Source organism: Botrytis porri, assembly GCF_014898465.1.
Source record: "Botrytis porri strain MUCL 3234 chromosome Unknown BPOR_009, whole genome shotgun sequence".
Taxonomy (NCBI): domain Eukaryota; kingdom Fungi; phylum Ascomycota; class Leotiomycetes; order Helotiales; family Sclerotiniaceae; genus Botrytis; species Botrytis porri.
In genome coordinates this window covers 226,407-252,084 of record NW_024066083.1, presented here as the reverse complement: position 1 = coordinate 252,084, position 25,678 = coordinate 226,407, and the positions used below count along the sequence as shown (strand labels likewise).

Below are 25,678 nucleotides of genomic sequence, written 5' to 3'. Positions count from 1 at the left end.
AGCTCAATGTGTATGTGATGAAGAGAGAAGCCAAATCCAAGTCCTCAAATCAAGGAATCTCGTACATTTTATACCCTCTCCCCATTTCCTTAACTTTCCTTTTGCCATCCATCAAGGTACATATTGTTCACCCAGATCGTACAACTTCACCCCTCGTACCTTCTTCAAGTGCACATCATACTTATTACCCAGCAAAGATTTCTGCCACACACAGACGACTTCTATTTGCGCAAGATTACACCTAGCCGTGCCGTTCCGAAAGTCAATTGACGGACGTCTTTTTCGATTTTCTCCATTCGATTCGATATTATATTATATTACAATGCAGTTAGGAAAGACTCTCATCATCCCATACTATCCCATCTTCAGTCCCCGGGATGACGAACTCCCATGACCATAATGTATCCCCATCTCCCAATTCTGGCTTCGATAAACGAGATCCATCTTACCAAACTGCGGTTACCCATTCACAGAATAATCCCCTAATGCCTCCTATTCGTCGATTCTCTAGATCTCATACATCTTTACCATCGTTGTGTTCTTCCCAACTATGAATTACAACAGGAATTCTTTACTCGATCTCTCCTATTCGTTCATCTTATTCATCTCGTCCTTTCCCAATCTAAAATTATGCCCTCCTTAAATTCTCCGAGACAAAGTTGCAAACCAGTCTATTGGAAACAAAGATGATGATGTCCATCAGTGCTCACCACATCGATCACATTTATCATAATAATACCCAATGCGCTGGAAATAGCAGATGATGAGCATGTTTTCAGTTCTACAAATCAAACACAATCCCAGTAGTTCTAGATGTCATGTTGTGCATATGTAACCCCTCGTGCAACTTTTCAGGAACGCCTTGAACCTCAAGACGCCATACATATCCAATCCGAGTTGGTCCGCGTCCCAACACAAAAAGGAGTTTTGGAGTACACCTGTACGTGATAGAGAGAAATTTTCAAAATCATTAGTACATGATCGTAAGGAGAATAACATATCGTCACACAAATATGCCCAAGGAGAAAATTAATCGTCGCTCAAAATTATATCAATTAAACACACAAAGGTACAGTAAATATTTTGTATTCTGCTATCTTTTTTCTTTTTGTCTTAACGCGCAATGTTCATCACAAAGTACATTTTTAAGATTATACCACATGTATCTATTAGGACCATGAGGGATGAAAATAAATGAGCATCGAAAGAGAAATAGTAATCAGGCTCAATGCATGACCGAAAAACCAACCATTAAAACTCCACTATCCCGCAAAAACCAAGCCATTTTTTAAATTTAGTCAACCTCCTCCATAGCACTCTCAACTGGTGCATCCAAAGTTGCCTCAGTGGTGGCAGCAGCATCTTCGGTAGTCTCGGCATCCTCCTCAACATTCAATCCGAGTGAAACAAGCTTGTGAATACGCTCGGCAAATCCAGCTGGCTCCTCGATGGTGAAACCGGAGACAAGAAGGGAAGTCTCAAACAAAAGTTGAGTGATTGACTTGACGGTACGATCGTTCTCACCATCAGCCTCGACCTTCTTCTTCAACTCCTTAATGATAGGTGATTTTGGAGAGATTTCGAAAGTCTTCTTGGAGGACATATATGATGACATAGAGGTATCACGGAGAGCTTGCGCCTTCATGATACGCTCCATGTTGGCGGACCAACCGAATTGACCAGTACGGATAGCGCAAGGAGCGTTGACAAGCTTGTGGCTGACAACAACCTTCTCAACGTTCTCACCGAGGACGTTCTTGAGAGCCTTTGCAAGACCCTCGAATTCCTTCTCCTCTTCCTCACGAGTCTTCTTCTCCTCATCAGTCTCCTCAAGGTCGAAGTCCTTGGTGATATCAACAAGCTTCTTACCCTCGAACTCCTTAAGTTGAGTCATGGCGTACTCATCAATGGGGTCAACCAAGAAGAGAACCTCAAAGTTCTTTGCCTTGAGGGAGTCAAGGAATGGTGACTTTTGAACAGCCTTGAGAGACTCTCCAGTGATGTAGTAGAGGTTCTTTTGGTGCTCTGGCATACGGGTGACGTAATCGGAGAGGGAGGTAATGTCATCACCAGACTTGGTGGAGCTGAATCTGAGGAGCTTGGCAAGAGCAGCTCTGTTTTGGGAATCCTCGTGGATACCGAGCTTGATGTTCTTGGCGAAAGCAGCGTAGAACTTGTCGAATTGCTCCTTGTCCTCGGAGATCTCTTGGAAGAGCTCAAGAACCTTCTTAACGATGTTCTTCTTGATGACCTTCATGATCTTGTTTTGTTGAAGGGTCTCACGGGACAAGTTAAGTGGGAGATCCTCAGAGTCAACAACACCCTTGACGAAGCTCAACCACTCAGGGATGAGGTCAGTAGCATCATCAGTGATGAAAACACGACGAACGTAAAGCTTGATGTTGTTCTTGGTCTTCTTGGTCTCGAAAAGATCGAATGGAGCACGCTTTGGAACGAAGAGGATGGCACGGAATTCGAGTTGACCTTCAACGGAGAAGTGCTTGACCGCCAAGTGATCTTCCCAGTCGTTAGAGAGGGACTTGTAGAATGAACCGTATTCCTCAGCGGTGATGTCGGATGGATTTCTGGTCCAGATTGGCTTTTGTTTGTTAAGTTCTTCCTCCTCAATCTTGGTCTCCTTAACCTTCTTGGTCTTTGGCTTCTTGGCCTCTTCCTCATCATCGACCTCCTCAATCTTAGCCTTCTTCTCCTCGTCCTCCTCCTTGGTCTCCTCAGCCTCCTCATCTGGGACTTCGGTCTCAGTCTCCTTGGAGACGTGAAGGTAGATTGGGTATGAGATGAACTCGGAGTGCTTCTTGATGACCTCCTTGATCTTTGACTCGTTCAAGTAATCCATTTGCTCATCCTTCAAGTGAAGGATGATCTTGGTACCACGGCCGAGTTGCTCACCCTCAGAGTCTTGAGTAAGAGTGAAGGTTCCTCCAGCACTGGATTCCCAAATGTATTGTTCATCATCGTTGTTTTTCGAGACGACAGTGACTCTGTCAGCGACAAGGTATGCAGAGTAGAAACCAACACCGAATTGACCAATCATAGAGATATCAGCACCTGCGGTGAGAGCCTCCATAAATTGCTTGGTACCAGATCGTGCAATCGTACCGAGATTGTTGACGAGATCCTGAATTATTGATTAGCACATGGTTTTGAATTTTCGTGTACGAGTTTACTTACAGCCTTGGTCATGCCAATACCAGTATCGCGGATGGTAAGAGTCTTGTTCTCCTTGTCTGGGATGATGTCGATACGGAGATCCTTACCGCTGTCGAGCTTGCTGGAATCTGAGAGAGCCTCATAACGGATCTTGTCGAGAGCATCGGAACAGTTGGAAACAAGTTCTCTCAAGAAGATCTCCTTGTTTGAGTAAACTGTGTTGATAATAAGAGAGAGCAACTGAGAGATCTCAGCTTGGAACTCGAAAGTTTCGCCAGCCATATTTGTGATTGTGTATGTAGAAACGGAGAAGCTGTAGGAAGAGGGTAGATTAGTACGAATTTCTTGATGGAAATGAAGCTTTACAAGCTTGTTGAACTTCTTGTGTGTTTTGTAGAGCAAAAGTCATCGACCGAAGCACTCTGGGGTTTCTTTCCTTTTTCAAGGCTGAGCTCTCCATAGAGTTTCTGGATGGTGGATCGAGGGGTTGCTTCGACACAGGAAGAGTATTGAGAGTAACTTACAGTTGATGGTATTCGTTAAGTCGTTAAGTGTATCGTAATGTAGAAGTCTAATAGACAGAAAGTAGAAAGGAAGGGTATCTTTGAATGGTTTGAAGAAAAAAGAGAATTGACTTTTCGTTGAAGGGTATTGGGGATTTTATGGAAAGGCTCGCTATAGAAAATGGTAGAATTGTAAGGAACTTTCTAGTCGCTTAACCTTTTTTAGACCACCTAGCAACGCGCCACTTCTACATCAACCAATCAATGAATGAGAAAGCATGACCAGGCAATACAAACGATGTGATGTATATGGAACTTTTTAGAATTATATAGCTAGGTCGCTGTTAGTTCTTTTTCAATTGAATGCAAACAGTCAGTAGGCGGCAATCAACCGATTTCTCTCCTCACTGTTTGAGTAGGTATATATTAGTAATCTTACTAACATCTTCTGAAGAGGGATGAGATTCACATGGCTTCACATTTCTCTATTGTTTGTGTATTGTTGGATATTCTCTCAATCAATCAAACCGTCAGATTCTATGGATTTCTTCTTTCCCCTCTAGAATTTCATTTTGGGTTTATCGGTGTGGCTCATCTTATCAGCGGGGAAGAACTTTGACCGATTTCTGTACTGTGCTTCACAATTGCGGCTGGTGACTGAGGCTCGTGTGGGTAATATCACGTGCCTCGGAAGCTTCTAGTAAGTTTGAGGGACCCCTTGAAGATTCCTTTTATTTCGATTTCCTTTATACTGGTAATTCTTACCGATCAGATCATCGCTAGATTGAAGTTTTGATTCGAGATGCTTCGATTTGTCTTCAAACTAGTCCATGTAGTGGCGGTGATGGAAATGTTTGACCTTTTGGCCCCTTTCCCTGAGATTCCTAGGTCTGAATGGGATTGACAGCCACTGAAGAGAATCCAGACTGTCAAACTTATTATTGAAGGCAAGCTAAGTCTTGGCTGCTGATATCGATGTTCTTCCTTTCACATTAGATCATATCACATCTACAATCTAATGGCGCATAGTTGGAGAGGAATATCTAGTGACCAAGGGACAATAGGTAACTATTGCACCATTCTCCCTTGCAACTCGATATCTAGTTTATACAAACATAACATAACGGAACCATGTGCCTAAGTTCTCAGTTTGTCCATAGCCAGTCATCACCCCCAAAACAGTTCAGCATTGCCTGAAATCATGGTCTGTGGTTTACGGTTGCTAATTCCTATTGAATATGAATTAACGTTACCATCGAATCCATGGAATGATGAGATGAGACCAATTGTTTGATTTGGTGAAAGGATATCAGAGCCACCTGTGAAGATATAGCTTCTTCCTGCCAGTAAATTTATCCCAAGGTAATGGAGTGCCCAGTTAGTTGCTGGTCGCTCAATCAAAACCAAGACCTACCAATTCTTTTATTTCTGTGATGCATTCCAGAAAATGTCTGAAGGTTAGATTATCATCAAGTTGCATAACCGCTAGCCAGCTGTTGAAGTCCATTGGATTTGCCGGCCTACAGTATCATGATGCAGGTCGGGCAAGCGGGTGCCGAAGGGTCAACAAAAGAGAGAATAATTTTCCTCTTTCCGATGAAATACTCTACCATCATCGTCGTTACCATCATCATAAGCCGTAGAGTTTCTGAATATTTCAAGTTCATATCAACAATATCCGGATATTGCCATTATCTCTTGGTCACAACAGTGACAACTACAAAGCCTTACAAGCTATACACTGCGTCGTTTTATACAGCATATTCATTCCTCAACGCCCGCAAATAGGATAGGCAAAGCGATCTTCCACGCAACGTCTGCAAGTCTTTCTTCCACGTTTAAAATTACCAAATGCAGCTACGTGAATCTGGGTCGTTGGGCGAAATCCCCTCTCCCCTCAGTACCGCATCTCAACTTGATCAGAAAGTAGACCCAGATTTTTCTTCCGGCAGCCCCATCAATTCCGATATCTTTCGATCTGAAAGGTATAAGTTCATGTGTGGACATTCTGTACATAGTGAGTATTCATCATGAAGGTGCCAAAGACCCAAGGTGCTCATTAATCCAAGATAGTGAGTCCAACCAAATCGAAAAATTTAATATCTTTGTCGAGACGGTCAATAGCATCCCTCAACCTCATTACAGAACCAATGTGGCCTGCTATGTATGCGATGACATAAATATATTCCAGGAAAATAGTGATTACGACACACGTAGCAACATCCTTAATAAAAAATACCGAGGTAAAGAATACTGGATAGAAGGCTCGATATATAACGAACCTCAAAGACTTAAGGTTACTCAGACACGGTGGATAGAATCCGTTCTTGACACTGCTCGTGAGGGTTGTTGTCTTTGTATACTTGTAGTTCAAGCTATAGCTGCATTGGGCAAAGGCCATTTCCAAGGTTCGCCCTTCAGTGTATGCTTACAGGTGAAAGATATTGGTGGTATCAAGAGGTATTCAATAAGACAGAGCGAGTTCGCACAACCATTTGTTATTGAGTTATACAGGCATCCGTTTGAGATTATATTATGTACGTTGAGGTCAAGAATAAGTGTTAATTCTCCTTACGCTGGCTTACATGAATTGCAGCCGCTCGTCACTTGTTTCGGACTATGGGTGGCCTTTCATTACCATTCATCACCGCTGCACATGAAATTTCGAACTCCATGGCTGAATCCTTACAAAAAGCGAAAAGCTGGATTAAAAACTGTGAAGAGCATCGAAAATGAAATCTAGATTATAATGGCGGCTCAAAAATTCCAACGCGCGTCATCGATGTCGGGGGACCTCAAATATATCAGTCAGATTGGTCGAAGCAAAGAACGTCACCGGACGTTATGCTGCCCTCAGTTATTGTTGGGGAGATTCAACAATCCTTGAAGACATCAAGCTTACTCTGTCTAAATTGCCAGTTTACCAGAAACGAATCCCATGGAATCCTTGCCAAAGACTTTGTTCGACGCTATTATGATTACCAGAGGGCTGGGGATACCTTATCTATAGATCGACTCTTTGTGCATAATCCAAGGCTCGTTAAAAGATTGGCAGATTGAGAGTTCTCGTATGAGCGATATATATATGTCGGCATTCTTGGTGTTGGCCGCCACGGAAGCAAAAGACTCTAACGGGGTTTCTTTCTTGAAAATCGGACCAAGAGCCTACAATTGCCATATCTTGATGCAGATGACCGCCAGCACTTTCTCTATGCACGTAGAATCCAAGACCAAACTCGTGCTCATGATGCAAACGGGCGGCTCGAATCACATGGACTGCGTGATAGTGAGCTCAGGAGACGTAGGTAGGTGTTGCAAGAGCAAGTACTTGCGAGACGTACTCTGTCTTTCGCAAAGGATGAGATGCTATGGGATTGCATGGAGTGTAGCACATGCGAGTGTCGGACAGGATTCTCAAATTTCCTTGACATATATTTAGATGTCAAGCTTCGGTCCTCATCGATCAGGGAAGTTTACAAGAACATATATTCTAATTGGTACACTATGGTCGAGACTTATAGTCGCCGTTCTCTCACGTATCAGACTGACAAGCTACCCGCCATATCTGGGATAGCAAAACTCTTGCATAAGATGACTCAAGATGATTATTGCGCCGGGTTATGGAGAAGTCAACTTCCAGAGGCACTCCTCTGGTCTTCAGGAAATGCCAACAGAGAGGATACTGAAAGTGAGAAGTGTGTGCCTTCTTGGAGCTGGGCTTCTACACGCAGTAGCGGTATAACATACGATTATAAAGATAAGAAATTCAAGGCTGACATTGAAATCATTTCTGTGGACATGCAACTTTCCAGCAGCAACGCTTTCGGTAGCGTTTTTGGAGGTAAACTTGAGGTTAAAGCAGTTCTTATTCCGATACAGGTCAAAAGGGAACCACCGGATTCAATATCGTTTTACCGGATTACTGAATTTAAGGAGAAGGAATGGACACTTGGGAATGATGAGATCGTTGTGCATCTAGATCCCTATCATTATGATCCAAACAAGCCCACTGAATCTGCAATTGAAGTCAAGAAGAACGTCTCGCTCTTCCTCATGTTTGTTGGAACCTGAACATTCAGACATTATGCCGAGAATCCAAGTTTCTTGGCCCTAAGATATCTTGGAGAAGACGGAAGGGGGAATTCAATATTTATGAGAGCAGGTATAGCTTTCGTTGATGAGAGGTCGATGAATCTTCTCGATCGGGTTCGAGCTAGCACCAAAGAATTAATCGTTCTGATTTAGACCGGGGATAAAGCGACCTGTTGTGGAAGTGGACTTTGTGAGTGAAGTCAGTGTAGGCAATAGTATTTCCCGTAATTCGTATACGGGTTAGTTTAGTGGTGTGCATCGATTTTTTTCGAAATACGTATGTACATGATATGAAATTTAATATTACTAAAGATATTCAATATTAGAATAATATTGAATACTATTAATAAGATACGAGGATATTGTTACGACGGGTAACATTGGGTCACGTGATAAGTGTCATGTGATAAGACGTTGGAGCCTTTGGAGCCTAGGATCCAAGGAGCCAGGAGCTTTTGGAGCTTAGGATCCAAGGGATCCAAGTAGAACAGAACCATGGGTTCTATAGAGCAGGAAGGTCTATATAAAGGGAACGAATCTTATTATAATACAGAGCTTCATACTTAAGAACAATTATTAGTTTCATTACTATAGTTACGAGAATTGCAACCAGTTACAACCTTATTGAATTCCTACTTAAAGTCTAATCTAAACCACCTCGAGAGATCTCTAGACATTTCCACATGACCCTAGAGGCAGCTCCCGTAACAGATATGAATCTCTAATTTATATAGAATAAGCTGAAATATATGAATTTGAGGTTATTCTTAGATTTCAATAATATTAAATTCTATATTCAATTGAATTATTATTAATTAATAATAAATCATTAATATTATCGAATATTTTACTCTTTTTAATATCTTTAAATATAAATATCAATATTATTATATCATTTTTATGAAATTAAACGTTTTGAAGGTATTTTTTCATTATCTAAGCTATATTAAAATTAGTTTTAATTTTTAATATTATCTTTTTATTTTTAGGTTTTTATATTTTAGTTTTACTATATATCTTTATACATACTCATTTAAGTAATATATATAATAATGAGTTTATATTTCTTTAATATACGTACTATCTACTACATTAAAAGCTTCATATGCGCTATCGTTTTACTATAGTATACTATTTCCTATATTGAGTGAAGTTGTCCTCTTGCCGCCGACTTTTGATTTGGAAGGCGTTCATATTTTGATTTTTGATAAAACCCATTTACATATATAATTCACTTCATAGTCGTACATCTATCTCATTTTACTATAACATATCACTCTCTTTGAGTAGGTAGGTACTGATGACTTCCAAGCTATTATTTCAACAGAAATATTCTGTGTAGTTGTTATTATAAGATTTGTAGCAAAATTGCAACGTAGTGAATGGATTGATATTATTCAAGTTGAAATTAGATTTCCAGAATGTCCTCAAGCTGCACAATCATATGATATTGCGTCATAGAGAAATGCCTGTCACACATCTTATTAAGGTTGAGTACTAAAATATGCCTATTAATCACAGATGATATCAAACCTGTGATTTTGATCGTTCAAGACTATTACGATTGAATACCAGTAGTCCAAATAGAGTGAGGTTGGTGAGGCTGGTGAAAAGTGACACCCCAAAGGTCATGAGAACGTCTAAAACAAAAAATCTCTTTTGGGGTTAAATGTACCTGAGCACCGGACTTGAGCGCTGCCACCCAATTTTGGAACCGAGTAGTCACGTGATATCAAACAATATTCCCGCCCCTCAAGTAAGTTTACTCTCTACTTGTAACGAATCAGTCATCATGTTGGTGAAGCGACATCTATATTGGAATAAACTCCAAGAAGATTGATAGGGGCGACGAAACTACATGGAACACACAAACAGAGCAAAAGTGCGAACCCGGTTCATCCAAACAACGATCCTGCTACATCCCACGTTTCATAGACGCGCCTCTTTCAAGACCCTATGAAACATCCGACAATTATTAACCAACAAAGCCGCAAGCAAAAATTTTGATTGAAACGACCCAAGAAATGGTGCGCATATATTGGGCTGCAAAATAATGCTCTATGGCATGGGGCAGATAATGATTATGGGGTTTCTCGTTCCTCTTAGCTGTAGGTAGCCTTTCGGCGTAGGAAACAATTCACGGATTGATTAATCAGGGTAGGCATAACAATACACGGCAACTATGTTGAAACTGCAGTCGATGGGGTGAAATTATATTACATGTCCATTTTGGATCGTGTTTGTACGACTTCGGAAGGTAGAAAATGGATCTGGCTTGGAGTATTGATATTTTTATATTTCAAAGAAGGGGAAGGATCGACGACGCGTTTATGCGATGAGAACCGTCCGTTCTTCTTCCCCATAAATTTTGAAAAAGTTCCGCATTTGAAAGCTTGATCTCGTTTCGAAGATTCTCTTTGGTAGGCTCGAGTAGGGTAAAAAAGTAGCTTGGGAAATTAAGAGCCGCCACAACAAATGTCCGATGCAAGATCTTACCAATCAAGACTCAACAACCGCGTATCGTGAAGAAACACCAAGTTTCAACTCTTCTCTATTCTCACTCAATCTTTGACCCTCCACATTCTCGGCACTATTAGTAGATGAGACAGTCTAGGGACTACCCAAGCATCCTGATCTGGAAACCGTGTACACACTCTCTGTCGTCGACTCATCACGGGAGCATTAATGAACCCCTGTTGCACTAGCAAACACACCAGGGTAGAACAACCTAAATTATCTCAACGACATCGAATCAAATTGTCCCAAGTGACGGGTTGCGGCTGTACCTTTCCAATACAAGCGGCGATATAGAGTATTTTGAGGCACTTGCCACTTAATAACCATATTAAGTTCCCGGGAGAGTGAAGCACGGAGATACCCTTATTTGGATTCGGAAGCTTTCCTCCCCAGTCATGAGCCATTCTTCGAACCGTCCGCTTAGACAGTATGGAGAGCATACCAAGGAAGCCACTCTTTGTGCTCAAGATGGTTTGTTTGAGATATGGGATGGTAGACCGGTTGAAATGAAGAAGGTTGATCTAAAAGATATAAAGATCACGGGCCGCCGCCAACATGTTAATTATCATCATTTTACACCTTTTGACAGGCCACACATTCATTTCTTCAAACCTTCTTTTTTGTCTCGACGACATAATTCCAAACTTGTGAGTTCATGTCCTTGGCATCGAATGCTAATTTCCATTCCTGTTGTTGTTTGAAGGTTTTGATTGTTTGATCATTTGGTTGTTTGATTATCTGTTTGTCATGAGGTCGAGTCGTATGATTTGAATAGCTTCAGAAGTTCGATTCACCCCCTCATGGCAATCACAATTCATCCCGCTTAATCCTATTGTTCCTTTCCCCGGCCACAACCACAATAATATAAAATCAGCCACCAATCCTAATCATATCACCCTCATTATCAACATTGTCTTTCAATCTTATCTTCTATATGAGATCTGGATTGGATTTTTATTATTACAACAAAGCTGCTTTTACGAGTGAATGCTGGTATCAAGTCGAACCATCGTTCTTTCCCATAAAAGTGACAAGAAACAAACGAGAGACAGGATTTTATCCTTCATCTTTGACGACCGCCTTACAAACACCACACAATACCAACATAAATACTGATTGAACTTTTTACCTCTGGCAGAAACTACATTCTTTTACAGATACAACATCGACGTCTACATCCTGCAGCAGCTGGTACTACTTCAAGATGGCTTCCTTCTCAATCATCTCCATTTTATTGGCTCTACGCTTCTTCTTCATCGTTTCTGGTGCTCCTACTCCTGTGCCGACTGATGCAGTGGCTTCAACAACAGCTGCCTCCAGCAGTTATTGGCTCGCTTCAGTAAGTTTATTCATCCTTCTTCATCTCTCTCACTGTTTGGAAATCATCTCTGACCTTGGCAGATTCAACGACAAGGTATTGCACCATTTGGTGATGCTTCATATAAAATCTTCCGAAATGTTAAGGACTTTGGTGCTATTGGTGATGGTAAGTCAATCATTTTCTCTTCTCAAATGATTCATACTAACACTCACATCAAGGTGTAACTGATGACACCGCTGCCATCAACTCTGCCATTTCCTCTGGTAATCGTTGTGGTAAAGGCTGTGACTCTACTACCGTCACCCCTGCTCTTGTTTACTTCCCGTAAGTCGATATACCTTGTGTTTTAACATTACCCTGTTCATTTGGACTTTTCTTTCCTTTTGATGCCTGAGCCTTCTCTCGTACATTACTAACTTCACTTATAGACCTGGAACATATGCTATCTCGGCTCCTATTAAACAACAATATTTTACTCAACTTGTTGGTGATGCTGTTACTCTCCCAACGATCAAGGGTCTTGCCAACTTTGCTGGCATGGCTTTACTCGACGCAGACCCATATGATCCTGAATTTAACTGGTTCACCAATCAGTGAGTTTTCATAATGCATTTCTTCTGTCAGCGTGGTCACTAATAAACCCCCAGGAACAACTTCTACCGTCAAATCAGAAACTTTGTCATCGACTTGACTGCCATGCCTGCCTCAACTGGTAGTGGTATTCATTGGCAAGTTGCTCAAGCTACATCATTACAAAACATTGTTTTCAACATGAGAACTGATGGTGGAGAAGGTAACAACCAACAAGGAATCTTCATGGATAATGGCAGTGGTGGTTTCATGGCCGACCTGACATTCAACGGTGGCAAGTATGGTGCTTTCTTAGGCAGTCAACAGTTTACTTCACGAAACTTAACCTTCAACAACTGCCAAACGGCCATTTACCTAAATTGGGCCTGGCTCTGGACCTTCAAGGACATCAATATCAACAATTGTGGTGTGGGTCTCGATATGTCAGCAGGCGGTGCTAGTGCGCGCGCAGCAGGATCGGCCACATTGATGGACAGTACCATCGTAAATACTCCAATCGGTATTTCTACTGTTTACGATGTCAATGAAACCGGAACTAACGGCACTCTCGTTATTGATAACGTCGACTTCTCTTCCAATGTTCCTGTTGCCGTTTATGATGCCACTTCCAAGTCGACAGTTCTTGCCGGAAACACCAAAATTGCATCATGGGCTCAAGGAAAGGTCTACACTGGAGTTAATGCTGGTGCAGCTAGCCAAGGTACTCAAGATGCTGTCACCAAGCCTGCAGTCCTCTTGGACTCTACTGGCAAGTTATTTGGACGCACCAAGCCACAATATGAGACTTTACCAGCCTCTTCATTTTTGAGTGTCAAGTCTAATGGAGCTAAGGGTGATGGAACTACCGATGATACTGCTGCCATTCAAGCAATCTTCGACAAGGCTACTGCTGATCAAATTGTTTACTTCGATCATGGTGCTTATATTGTCACTGACACCATCAAAGTTCCAAAGAACATCAAGATTACTGGTGAGATCTGGCCTATGATCATGGCAAAGGGATTCAATGATCAAGCCAATCCAAAGGCTGTCTTCCAAGTTGGACAAGTTGGTGACACCGGCTCTGTTGAGATCTCCGATCTTGTTTTCCAAACTATGGGTCCAGCTGCGGGCGCTATCCTCATCGAATGGAATGTCAAGGAGACTACCCAAGGCTCAGCAGGAATGTGGGATGTCCATGCAAGAATTGGCGGTAGTGCCGGTACTCAACTTCAATCCAATACTTGCGCCAAGAACCCAAACGCAACTCACAGCAGCAACCCAGACTGCATTGGAGCCTTTATGCTTCTCCACGTTACTGAAAAGGCTTCAATCTACCTTGAGAACAACTGGTTTTGGGTTGCTGATCATGAACTTGATCTTACCGATCATACCCAAATTGACGTTTACAGCGGCAGAGGAATCTTGATTGCTTCTGAAGAAGGACCTACCTGGATGTATGGTACCGCCAGTGAACATAACGTTCTTTACAACTACCAATTGGCCAACGCCTCCAATATCTTTATGGGAGCCATTCAAACTGAAACTCCTTACTACCAATCCAATCCCGATTCCACAACACCTTTTACCACCAACTCGGTTTATGGTGATCCTTCTTTCACTGGTGGATCGCTTGCTGATAAAGCATGGGGTGTTCGCATCGTTAACTCTGAGGATGTTTTCATCACTGGTGCTGGTCTCTATTCATTCTTTGATAACTACAGTCAAGATTGTTTGAAGACTTCTAACTGTCAAAGCAACATGCTTTCAATCGAGGGTTCAGGTAATATTCACATCACTGGATTATCAACCGTCGGTGTTGAAAACATGGTTACAGTTGATGGACAGAGTGGCGCAGCGTTCAAAGATAACCGTAACACCTTTGCTGCTACCATTGCAATGTTCAAGGGATCTGATACAGGTGTTAAGTGCTAGGATGATTCATCTTAGATGGATAGGGTACGGCTTAATGAGATTACGATACATGATTTTGATACCCTGCGGATCTTTCATACTTCTCCTTTTGTCATCTTCTTTTAATGTTCTTCTTGTACACTGCCTTATTAGATGGTGTACATTATTACCTAGGGTTTAGAACGCGGGCTTTTGTTTTTGTTTTTGTCTTGGTCTTGTTTTTGCGGAGGAATGGGGAGATTGAGATACATATGGGGTATATGCTGTGCATATATGGGGTGAACACACTGGAATTGCATGGTTTTTAGATAGGTAGTTACATATTGAATTTGAGATACTTTGACCTCGGATTTAAATTACTTCTTTTGAATGTGAGTTGTGTGAGTGTGATTGTCAAAATAATTAATTTCCTGGCACGGAATTTGAACCAACGGCAAAGTGGTACCATACACCATCGCCTTCTGATGTCGGGCTATTTTCGATAGCGAATTCAACAATCTTTATTTTATTTCCTCTACCTCAATTTGATTTATGATGAGAAGGGGAAAGAAGCTAAAGGAAACTCAGCTGAAGACTGGAGAAGAGGGGAAATAAGTCTAGATGGGGTGTGCTGGCGGTAAGTTGCACATAGCAAATTTTTACATGTTCAGAGACTAGGAATGGTATTGGGTTTGGGGTAGGGGTAGGGATTTGGAAGGAAAGGAGTATGTGTTTGGGAGTTGGAAGGAAGAGGAAAGGGAGAGAGAGGGACTACGAAAGAGAGGGGTAAGGAAGGAAAGGACTATGAGAGAGAAGGGAAAGTGAAGTGGTAAGTGAAGGAAGGACTATGAGGGAGGGGAAAATAGAAGGGGGAAAAAGGAAGGAGCTGGAGCTGGAAGATTCTAGGGGAGGAGAGGGTTCTTGAGGTTGGGGAATGAGATTGAGGGATGAGATATCAATGTTTGGGTATAGAGGTGACGAGGTGGGCACTGGGAAGTACATGGAAAGGAAAGAGTATCACAATTAGGTAACTTGTAAGCGTATAGTAGATATTAAGTATCAGAAATCCCTGAGAGTCGAGAGTCGGACATCTGAAGCTAGATGGATAGAACTTATAATGTACAATAATTAAGCACTGATAAATATCTAGGTATCTACAAATCCCAACCCCAACTCTCAATCTCATCATTCCTTATATTCCAAGTCTACTTGTCTCGAATTTCCCCTATCCGATCTTCCGCATATACATATCCGATCTACTAACCCCCAGGAAAGTAAAGAAGAATTCATGATATGATCTGATCGGAAGATCAAAAAATATAAATATATGTGTTTTCGAGGTGGTTCCAACCCCGCATTATGGATTAAGATTGAAACCTGAAAATAAAGTTCATGTACTAGTTTATGATCAGGACGCTAGATCATAACTAAAGAGCTTTAAATACCTAGTTAGTGCTTGGCGTTTTGAATTTGAGGTTGTATAGATTGGTATCGGTCTTCGTCTGGGGTATGGGATATAGAATAATATTTAGATGGCCTTGTGTTTTAGACTGGAGTTTTTTGGGTGCAGGGTTTAAAGTGGTGTGTGGTGTGTGGTAAGGGATTGACTAATTAATTTTGTTTTGTTGCTTGAGTGTGCATGTGACTAGTTGTGTGAATCATTTTTGCGGGGGAATTTCTAGGGAGGGAGGATAAGGCTAGGATTTACGGGGTTTGAATAGATTCTTGAGTCTTGGAGTTGGAGTGTGGTTTTGGATTCGGGATTTTGTGGTTCGGTATGGATGGTGACGATGGGGATGGAAATGGGAAGGAGTGATGCGTGGATCAATAGACGGATGGGTGGATATTTTTCTGATGCCGTATGCGCTTCTTGCATGTAAAACCTGGTTGATAGAGTGCTTTATTACTGTAGTGTTTATATTTGAGATGAGGAAGTTATATCGGAATTTCGGGTTCTAGACACTTAGGAAAGAGTGGCGAGCGTGAAAGGAAAGAGGACTGAGAAGAGAGAAACGTGCATATGTTGTGTGATTGCACCTGCACCTGCACCTGCACCTCCAAAATGAAGTGGACTAGAAATACAGAAACTCCTAAAATGTGGACGGGAGCTGCAGTTACCTGGCATGAGTGACTGATGAACTGTTCTTCGGGGTTCAGAAGAAGGAAGTACCAGTAGTTTGTATCTTTCGGGTCGAATTCGACCAGATTACGATGAACAAATTTTGGGAAACTTGAAATGCTCTGTTTATTTTACTGTGTTTGATTGAGGATCGAAAGCTACCAGTGTGAGTGATATATTCTACACTTCATAATCTACATACATTACGTAGGAGAGATCATGATGGAGAATGGATATCCATCAGATCTGCTGAACATGATAATATTCTCAAGCTAAACTTCCCCATTGGAGAATATTTGTTTGAGAAGCTCGTATGATTACAATTCACAGTAGCTTTGAACTAGCTCATCCTTAAATTAACAGCTTGGCTGAATTTGTTTTTTTATGAGATCTGACTGGCTGTTGAGAGCTTTGGACACCTAGTACTTCTTAAATCACGATTATCGGAGATCCTTTCAGGGATATATTAGTGAGCCTGGGGACTCAGTCTAGTATGATGCGAATTAGGGGTAGATACCGTAGTTCAGCAATGAAGAACTGTGATTATATCCTAGACAAAACAATTGCACATGTATTTCACTTCAGAAAGCATGACTTGGCTCCACTCTGTTGGATTACGTTCTACTAAAATTATGTACAATGCAATTTTGGTGTCTTTTCGAGTCTTCAGGATTGTTCAAAATAGGTGCACTGAAATTTCAAACACCATGGCAGAATTTGAGACCATGTAGAAGCCGAAAGCGCTTGTGATTCCTACATGCTTGAGATATTTCAGATCTACTCATCATTGACTAGGCTGTAGCATTGACGATTCTGATCTCGATACGTAAAGGCGAGAATATTCTTATTTGAACTGGACATCACATGTCACATGTCTTTGGTACTTCAACAACTACTAACAGCGCCGCGTCGCGCTTACCAACCACTAGGACTCGAATAGGTTAAGCGAGGCTCTTCAAGATTCCAGCCCCTGAACTTCAGTACTATCATCTTCGATCTTTGTGTAGAGCTTCCCGATTTCTTGATAGCGACAGTCTGCTTGAAATTACCCCATTGTTGCAAACAAGAAGATGGAGATTTGTTCTATTGATAATAGTAATCTTTTTGCCAATAACGGTTCGTACTAGAACATGACGAAATAAATCGAAATTGAGTAAAGATCAATGTCAAGACTAATTTCAAGCTCGAAATCATTCCAGTCTGAGTCTAATTTACCCCGCTGATTCAAACTTTGACACTACAATATACAAATTTGATCGAAGTAGTTGAATTTTAAGTTTAAGCCTGACACCAAGCTAGTCTTGTCCGAAAAAAATAATCTATCTGGTCCAGATGGAAATATTGTACAAAAGTAAAACAGTTTCCCTCCCTTGAATCCATTTCTTTTGAACCATCCTCAGACAAAATTTCGAACATACAATCAATATCACAACTACCTTGATAACATGTACCTTGAATATATCATCACATACTTCATTCAACATCAATAACAACGACATACACACATATTCCACTGTATACATTATCCCCCTTGTTATCAATTTCCAAACATCTCCAACAACGTCCACGCCGTCGACCCCAATGGCGACTACAACCGCCCCCCACGTTCCTCCCCTCCGCATCATAATTCGCACACGAGAAGAGATGATACGTATCAGAAGACTCAAGAGAAACCTGGCCAAGTATCCTGATGTGTCAAAACATGCCTTTAAGATAAGATGTTCATATCCCGAATTCGAAATGCCTACTCCAATTGAAAAACCTAAAAGGGATAACATCAGTCTTGGCAAGAATCTTGGAATGACACTCTTCCACAGGGAATGTTTGTTGAAACAATTGGGGGTATTTGGAATGGTAGCCAATAGTGAAGAGAGACAGCGTTTTTACAAGAATTGGGTACAATTTACAAAGGATGGATTGGAAAAAGATGAGATAAAGGTCTCCAACGAGTACAGGAGACTACGATTAAATTTGATCACGGAGAAAAATCGAATCCGGAGAAGACTTTGTGTTCCTGTTCCTGCCAAGGACAAAACTATTTTGAAGAAAAAGTTGGGGGAGATGGAGGACGAGGAGGAAAAGGCAGCGGCGGCTTATGTGAGGGAATGCAAAAAGTTACGCATGCATCGAGTTAAGATGGAGCATGAAATGATAAGGATCAAAGATTTGCTTGCTGAGATGAGTCAGTACCCTCAAGGAGATCTTCCTAAAATCTGGGGTAATGGTTACGATCAAGCATCTAAAAACATTGGCCGAAGAACCAACCCGGAGGACAGCAGCGAAATCAGTGACTTGGTTTAAATTGAGTGCTACAATTTCTCAGATTGAGTAACAAGCGGTTATCAGAGCATGTAATATATGGGGCCAACAGAGCATTAGCAGCTCCTGTCAATGTCCTATTTCAGCGCAAAAAATGTAACTTTACATTAACATGGCTGATATGCATGTTTTTCTTTGTGTGAACGTGAGAAAATCGACGCATTATACAAAATAACAACATTATATATTGATAAGGCCTTACTTGCCCGTATCATATTATAGAATGGAAAGAGCCCTCCAGAAAGTTGACTTGTGTATATCCAGGGTAAGCACGAAGGACTTTATGCAATATTGCACTATGCTGATGTATTTGAATTCCCTGCAATTCTGCTGTGGTTATTTTGACAGCCAGAGGGATATGTAGGATGATACACGTTTTTGGTAAACCTTTCCACGCTGTTAAGTCGTCATCGTCCTTTGTAGAATATGTGGTTATTCGCATCGAGAAACGAGATGAGGTCGGGAGGAGGTTGGGCTTAGTCAGCATCGTCACGCACTAGGTAATTGTAAAGAAGGTAATTTATGTTTAACCGAATGCCATCAAGATCTAAGACAAGACGATCAAGATACTGTGCATTAAATTGGTGTTGGACATTCGTAGCAGAGTGTATACGATGTTGCAGAAGGAGAGCATATCCATGTAGAAGTATGCAGGATCAAGGATAGTTCATCATCTCTATGGAAGAGAAATATACTTCACGGTGAGTGAATCTTTGAGGTTTGGAAGCGTGGGAGAATGGCATAGCCCGAGTATCTAAGGCCATGTACAGTATGGGTCGTGCCTGATATGAGAAGTGTATCTAGACTTCCCAACTTCTTTATCCATCCTTTTCAACAGTACTTATTAAGCGTACAGCCAGCGAGGGTGTGGCCATTTTTGTATTTCCGATACAACACTTTTCGCTGTGGATTTACATGAAGTTGCAACGACCAGTTGGTTTGAGGACAGAAGGGAACATATTTGAGTCGCAGAAACGCAGGTAATGATCACAGAAAGATGTAAATGATTTGATTTGAGGTTGGTGGATTGACAGTTTCCAACATTGTTTTTAGGTTGGATTTTCCAAGAAATGAAGACGTGGCAGAATTTAAAAGCGGTGAACCACCCATTCTCAAATAAGTTAACCTTATTTATTATTAACCTCGACAGCAAAACAATCGTCTCGACACTTATTATTAACAATTGGTTGTGACTTGATTATTTTACATCACAAAAGATGAATAGGTAGCTCTGATGTCTACTCTCGAAAAAATCAAATCCTGAACAATCTATTGGCATAATAGATAATCCAAGTGGAACGTAGTGTACCTCCAACACACATCAGAGCTGAATATTCATTATCCAAACACATTACCTAGGTAGATATCACAACATCACATTATCACACATCCCACTCCGCCACAAAAGATCACCAAGTTGCAGCATCACCCAGATTGATTCTCGCTTGTGCATGAGCCTCGGAATTCACCCTCGCAATGTTGGTTTCTGCCGCAAGAGGCGTGGAGCTGGAAATGAGGCATTTTTGTAATACATGAGGGATTTTAGCCTGCTCGAATCCGGAGGCGAGGATAAGAAATTTCATAATTCGTACCTCATTCCAAAAGTTTATGGCTTAAAATCCTTTGAGATAAGAAAAATACAAATCCAGTGATAAATTTCAAATTGTCAACGGTATCACAGTGAATGGAGTTCAGGCGTCATTGATAGTTCAAATGTCAGCTGTGGGGATGTCAATTGTAGAGATGTCTACCCTTGAGAACCCTTGGAATCTAACATGTGTACCCCTGAAGGAAGGACAATTGGCCAATGGATAGCTTTGCCTCCAATTTTCGAGGTGGGATGAGACTGAAGAAAAAATAAAATCGAATCGTTATCAGTATGTCTAGGTATAGTATAAGTGAATTCAAATTCCCATAGTCATCATAGGAAACTTTCTTCTATGTTTAATCTTGTATCATCTTACCTTTCTCTGTACACCTGTTTCCCTCTCCGAGTGCAGCATCTTCAGCACTTGTTCGGATTATATCAATAGCCCGAGCAGAGGACAAACACAATTCTCGAGTGTCAGTACCAAGATGGCAGATCCATCTCCGCGCATTCAGTTCAAAGATGAAATAAAGCCTGTTAGATCAAACCCATCAAATGGATTGGCATTTGGTGATGTTTTGGCAGAGTCGAAAGTATCTCAGATGGCATCTAGTTATGACTTTGAGGAGAAGGCATTACAGATTGCCAATGAAGATTTGAACAAGAAGAACAAACAGGTGTGTGATTAGTTAACATTCAAGCAATTCCGATGTTCTTCAATTCTATACTTGCGCTTTTGGGTATCTCGCGTCTCTCTCCAGCAGGCCAGTCTTCTTACTAGCTGCTCATTCTAATCTCTTCTAGACATATACCGGATGGATGCTTATGTGGTTGGCATATCAAAGTACTGGAGTCATTTACGGAGATATAGGTATGCTTTCAGTTCCCCAGCCAAGAAACCACAATAACTTACCATCCTCATCACAGGTACAAGTCCCTTATATGTCTACTCCTCCACTTTCACAAGTCACCCTTCATACGAAGATCTCGTGGGCGCACTCTCCATAATAATCTGGACCCTTACACTTATGGTTTCGGTCAAATATGTTTTCATCGTATTATCCGCGGATGATGATGGAGAGGGAGGAACATTCGCTCTATACAGTTTATTAGCCCGTTACGCACATATCGTTCGACTAGATCCGAATATTTCAGGAATGGTCAAGATGGAACGTCATGAGACCAATGATTTGAAACGTTCGAACAAAAACGTACGAACTTTTATTGAGGGGTCCGCAGTCGCTAGAGTGGTTTTGAAATTCTTGGGTGTGTTGGGTGTTAGTATGGTCATGTCGTAAGTCTGATGTGAATCTACAAGAAAATACTCCTCTAACAACTACTAGGGATGGAATCTTAACACCCGCCCAATCTGTACTGGGAGCAATTCAAGGAATTGAAGTTGCACAACCAGACATTAGCACCAGTACAATCGTCGGCACAACTTGCGCTATCCTCATTCTATTATTCGCTATCCAACCTTTCGGAACTACAAAAATCGCAACTACATTTGCTCCGATCGTCATGATTTGGTTACTGTTCAACATGTGCACTGGTATCTACAATTTAGCTCAATACGACCACAGCGTTCTCAAAGCATTTTCTCCTTATTTCGCCGGACAATACTTCATGCGAAACAAAGAGGAAGGATGGAAATCCCTAGGCGGACTCCTACTCGCATTCACCGGAGTCGAAGCACTCTTCGCAGATTTGGGAGCTTTTAGTAAAAGAGCCGTTCAAATTTCTTGGCTGGGGTTTACTTATCCGTGTTTGCTATTGGCATATATCGGACAAGCTGCATATATTTCTCAAGATGTGACGAAAACTGCTTATACGAATCCTTTCTTCAAAACGGTTCCTCCTGGGACATTCTGTAAGTTTTATAGGCATCTTCTACCTGTATGGAAGCTCGACTAACATGATCCAGATTTCTCTCTTGTCATTGCAATTTTAGCCGCGATTGTTGCTTCACAGGCTATGATTACGGCTAGTTTCCAATTGCTATCACAGGTTATGAGATTATCTTATTTTCCACATATCAAAACCATTCATACTTCGAAGCTATTCCATGGACAAGTATATATGCCACTTGCAAATTGGCTCCTTATGATTGGTACAGTCGTGGTGACAGTAGCATACAGTAACGTGAGTTCTCCTTTCCATACCAACTCTTCAGTACTCAAAACATAGTACTAACGCAACACCAGACAACCCGTCTCGGAAATGCCTACGGTGTCTGCGTCATCTTCGTAACCTTCATAACAACCTGCATGGTTTCCCTCGTCGCCATAATAATCTGGCGCATAAACGTCCTCATCGTTCTCATCTTTTTCCTCGTCTTCGCCGCCCTCGACGGTGTCTACCTCTCCTCAGCCCTGATCAAAGTCCCCACCGGCGCCTGGTTCACCCTCCTCCTCGCCTTCATCCTCTCCTGCATCTTCGTACTCTGGCGCTACGGCAAAGAACAGCAATGGACCTCAGAAGCCCAAGATCGTATTGCCCCTTCCGCTTTCATGACTACCGATCCCCACTCCGCCACTCCTACTTCTTGGCTCACCGCAGCATATGGTTCGCATCCCATCACCACGGTCCCCAGCGTCGGCATCTTCTTTGATAAAATCGGCGATCAGCTCCCCATCGTCTTCACCCAATTTGTTCGCAAATTCTGCGCAACCCCCGAAATCATTATTTTTCTACACATGCGTCCGCTTTCTATCCCGCACGTCCCAGATGAGGAACGCTACGTCGTGCAACGTACCTCCATCCCGGGCTGTTATCGAATCACTATTCGACATGGCTACACTGATGATATTATCACGCCGTCTATTGGCGAAACCCTCATATGCCAACTCACACTCTTCATCACTCGGGATCCGGGGACATTTTCGGGATTGCAGAGGAGTTTAATTTCTCCCGCTCCATTAACCCCTCATTCTCAATCTCCATCCCAATCTCCAAACCAAACCTCCCCCGCGACAAGTATACTCCACACCCCCACCATCCAAAAAGAACTCGACAGTATCACCACCGCAGCCGCAAACCAAATCGTCTACGTCCTCGGCAAAGAACAGATGAAGATTCGAGCGGGCAGCGGAGTGCAGAATTGGTTACGCAGATCGGTGTTGTGGGTTTTCTTGTGGATCAGAGAGAATAGTAGGGGGAAGATGGCGGATTTGGATTTGCCGGTAGAGGGGTTGGTAGAGGTGGGGTTTGTGAAGGTTATTTAGGGGGGGAGATTGTGGAGTATGGGAGTATGGGATGGGATACCCTGTCTTTGTTCTTGCACTCTTCGGTAAACCATTTAACAATATCTTAATACGAATCATATAACGTAACGTATGGGGAACTCGGACATATGGGGAACTCGGACACTTTTAGCCCATCACCAACTTGAAACCGCAATAACTTTTATTATGCATACCCAATCACCTTCTACATCTGCTCAAATTGAAGAGAAGCTTCAAAAGGCTATAATTTCACTTCAATTGAAAGAATTTAAATCAATTAGAAAGGCTGCAGAGCATTTTGAAGTCCCTAAGTCTACCCTAGCTGATAGGCTGGCTGGGAAGAAAACACGTTCCCAAACCCACGAAATGGCTCAAATTCTTTCAAACGCAGAAGAAAATACTCTTGTACAATGGATTTCACAACTTACCATCACTGGATTCCCTGCTACACCTATGTTGGTGAAGGAAATGGCCGACGAAATTCGTCTTCGACGCGTTCGGGTCGCGTCATCTCGAAATCCTACCTCGACAGAAATTCCACCTATAGGCCACGAATGGATCTATAGATTCCAAAAACGACATCCAGAACTTAAAACATGCTATTCACGTCAATTAGAGTCTAATCGGGCTAAAGAAGCAACTCCGGAGAATATTCAGGCTTGGTTTGACGCGTTTCGCACGCGTCTCATTGAGCGAAAGTATGAATTAGATGATATGTATAATATGGATGAAACCGGATTTGGAGTTGGAAGTACTCAAAGTACGCGCATTATAGTCGATTCTACTCAGAAATCGAATTGGAAAGTTACAGCTGGCAAGCAAGAATGGATAACTGCATTTGAATGTGTCAATGCAGCTGGAAATGCTCTATCACCTATGGTCATTTTCAAGGCTCAGAATACGAATTCTGCATGGATTCCAAAGGACACACCTCAAAGCTGGCAGTTCTCTACTAGTACAAATGGATGGACCTCAAATAGCCATGGATTAGAATGGTTAAAAAGGGTTTTCGAACCAGAATCCAAGAAAGTGTCAGGTGACCGACCTCGACTTTTGATCATGGATGGCCATTCAAGCCATATTACAGGTAGCTTTATTGCTTTCTGTATAGATAATGATATTGATTTACTTATATTACCTCCTCATTGCTCTCACTTGCTTCAGCCACTTGATATTGCGGTGTATGGGCCAATGAAACGATATCATGCTTTAGAGGTCGATCGATATTCTCGAGCTGGTGTAAAGCGAATCCAAAGAGCTGAATGGGTAGAACTCTTTCAAAATATTAGAAAAAAAGCATTGAATTCTTCTAATATTAAAGCTGGCTGGAGAGGAGCTGGTTTAGTACCTTTTGCCCCACGAAAAGTACTCGATTCATTACCATTTAACTCCTCCCAGCAACCTTCTACTCCACAAATGAGAACCCCCAATCAAGACCTAGACTTGTCTATACTCAGGAGTTCTCCTCCAGATGGAACAGAACTAAGGCAAGCAAATCAGATCTTTAATACAGCTCTAGCAAGCAGTGGTTCTCCTGCATCGCCAACTCGTCGATATGCCAAGAGAATGACTAGGCTTGTAGAATCTCAAAATGCTGAGATAGCCCTACTTCGGAAACAGCTCTCTGATGCTCAGGAGGTAATTGAGACTCGAAAGAAAAGAACTAAAGGCAAAAGAGTCAAATTACAAGGTCAATTTGTCTTTAGTACTAAGGAAGTATTGAAAATGGTACGTGAGGCGGAGGAAAAACCGAAGGAGAAAAAGCCACGAGGACGGCCACGCAAACGCCTAATTGAAGAATCAGAAGAAGAGATTGAAGAAGAAGAGCTAGAGAATAGTTCAAGTGATTCGGAATTGGAATTGGAGGATTGTGTGGCTCGTAGAACAAGATCGCGTGTAGAATAATTGAAAAAGTGTCCGAGTTCCCCATATGTCCGAGTTCCCCATACGTTACGTTACATAAATACATACAATAATCCAAAATTACAATAACAATAGCCATCCACACTGTACACTATAAACAGATCCAAAAACTGCCTTCCCTTCCCATCCCATCCAATCTCCTCAAAACCACAATCGTCCTAAATATCAATGATAGGAGCCCATTCCATTCCATCATATATCGCACTGATTCCCACCCCATTCTGTACATTAATCTCTATTCTATAATCAAACTGCATATAATTCATTAACTAATTCTAGCTAAGCTAGATTTAAACTAAGCTAAGCTAAGTCTAGGATTTATTGATCTACTGATCCAAAGTGAATAACTCACATACTTTATACTATTCATAGGACAGGATAGGATAGGGTAGTCAGGTATTTCCTTTTATTCTAGTAATGAAATATGTCAAAATCATA

The 25,678-nt window shown here is 41.7% G+C and overlaps 6 protein-coding genes across 6 annotated transcripts; 5 read left to right on the top strand and 1 right to left on the bottom strand.

Annotated features, from left to right (window-relative positions):
- Nucleotides 1-1,070: 1,070 nt before the first annotated feature.
- EAF01_006915 (uncharacterized protein) lies at nucleotides 1,071-3,878 on the bottom strand. Its single transcript, XM_038915169.1, has 3 exons — nucleotides 3,696-3,878; nucleotides 3,193-3,484; nucleotides 1,071-3,139 (listed from the first exon to the last, which is right to left on the bottom strand). Exons 2-3 carry the CDS (start codon nucleotides 3,451-3,453, stop codon nucleotides 1,295-1,297), a joined length of 2,106 nt encoding a protein of 701 aa, XP_038768807.1. The 5' UTR covers nucleotides 3,454-3,484; nucleotides 3,696-3,878; the 3' UTR covers nucleotides 1,071-1,294.
- Nucleotides 3,879-5,525: 1,647 nt separating this feature from the next.
- On the top strand, nucleotides 5,526-6,417 carry EAF01_006914 (uncharacterized protein; the record flags this gene model as incomplete). The annotated part of the gene is made up of 2 exons (XM_038915168.1): nucleotides 5,526-5,691; nucleotides 5,744-6,417. 2 exons carry the CDS (start codon nucleotides 5,526-5,528, stop codon nucleotides 6,415-6,417), a joined length of 840 nt encoding a protein of 279 aa, XP_038768806.1.
- A 761-nt stretch (nucleotides 6,418-7,178) lies between these two features.
- Nucleotides 7,179-7,745, top strand: EAF01_006913 (uncharacterized protein; the record flags this gene model as incomplete). Its single annotated transcript, XM_038915167.1, has 1 exon — nucleotides 7,179-7,745. One exon carries the CDS (start codon nucleotides 7,179-7,181, stop codon nucleotides 7,743-7,745), a length of 567 nt encoding a protein of 188 aa, XP_038768805.1.
- Nucleotides 7,746-9,579: 1,834 nt separating this feature from the next.
- On the top strand, nucleotides 9,580-14,434 carry EAF01_006912 (uncharacterized protein). The gene is made up of 7 exons (XM_038915166.1): nucleotides 9,580-9,874; nucleotides 9,928-10,930; nucleotides 11,422-11,622; nucleotides 11,685-11,769; nucleotides 11,823-11,928; nucleotides 12,033-12,197; nucleotides 12,252-14,434. Exons 2-7 carry the CDS (start codon nucleotides 10,679-10,681, stop codon nucleotides 14,107-14,109), a joined length of 2,667 nt encoding a protein of 888 aa, XP_038768804.1. The 5' UTR covers nucleotides 9,580-9,874; nucleotides 9,928-10,678; the 3' UTR covers nucleotides 14,110-14,434.
- A 3,333-nt stretch (nucleotides 14,435-17,767) lies between these two features.
- EAF01_006911 (uncharacterized protein) lies at nucleotides 17,768-18,487 on the top strand (the record flags this gene model as incomplete). Its single annotated transcript, XM_038915165.1, has 1 exon — nucleotides 17,768-18,487. One exon carries the CDS (start codon nucleotides 17,768-17,770, stop codon nucleotides 18,485-18,487), a length of 720 nt encoding a protein of 239 aa, XP_038768803.1.
- Nucleotides 18,488-20,581: 2,094 nt separating this feature from the next.
- On the top strand, nucleotides 20,582-23,317 carry EAF01_006910 (uncharacterized protein; the record flags this gene model as incomplete). Its single annotated transcript, XM_038915164.1, has 6 exons — nucleotides 20,582-20,770; nucleotides 20,898-20,964; nucleotides 21,021-21,387; nucleotides 21,437-21,963; nucleotides 22,018-22,235; nucleotides 22,298-23,317. The coding sequence occupies 6 exons, from the start codon at nucleotides 20,582-20,584 to the stop codon at nucleotides 23,315-23,317; spliced, it is 2,388 nt and encodes a 795-aa protein (XP_038768802.1).
- Between the last annotated feature and the right edge of the window lie 2,361 nt (nucleotides 23,318-25,678).

What these genes read in the sequence shown, in the direction of transcription:
- EAF01_006915 (XM_038915169.1), bottom strand. Translation starts at nt 3,453, where the DNA reads ATGGCTGGCGAAACTTTCGAGTTCCAAGCTGAGATCTCTCAGTTGCTC. An exon ending in GTATTGGCATGACCAAGGCT is followed by an intron (nt 3,140 to 3,192) that starts GTAAGTAAACTC and finishes TCAATAATTCAG; the next exon opens with GATCTCGTCAACAATCTCGG.
- EAF01_006912 (XM_038915166.1), top strand. Translation starts at nt 10,679, where the DNA reads ATGAGCCATTCTTCGAACCGTCCGCTTAGACAGTATGGAGAGCATACC. An exon ending in CTTTGGTGCTATTGGTGATG is followed by an intron (nt 11,770 to 11,822) that starts GTAAGTCAATCA and finishes ACTCACATCAAG; the next exon opens with GTGTAACTGATGACACCGCT. An exon ending in TTTAACTGGTTCACCAATCA is followed by an intron (nt 12,198 to 12,251) that starts GTGAGTTTTCAT and finishes ATAAACCCCCAG; the next exon opens with GAACAACTTCTACCGTCAAA.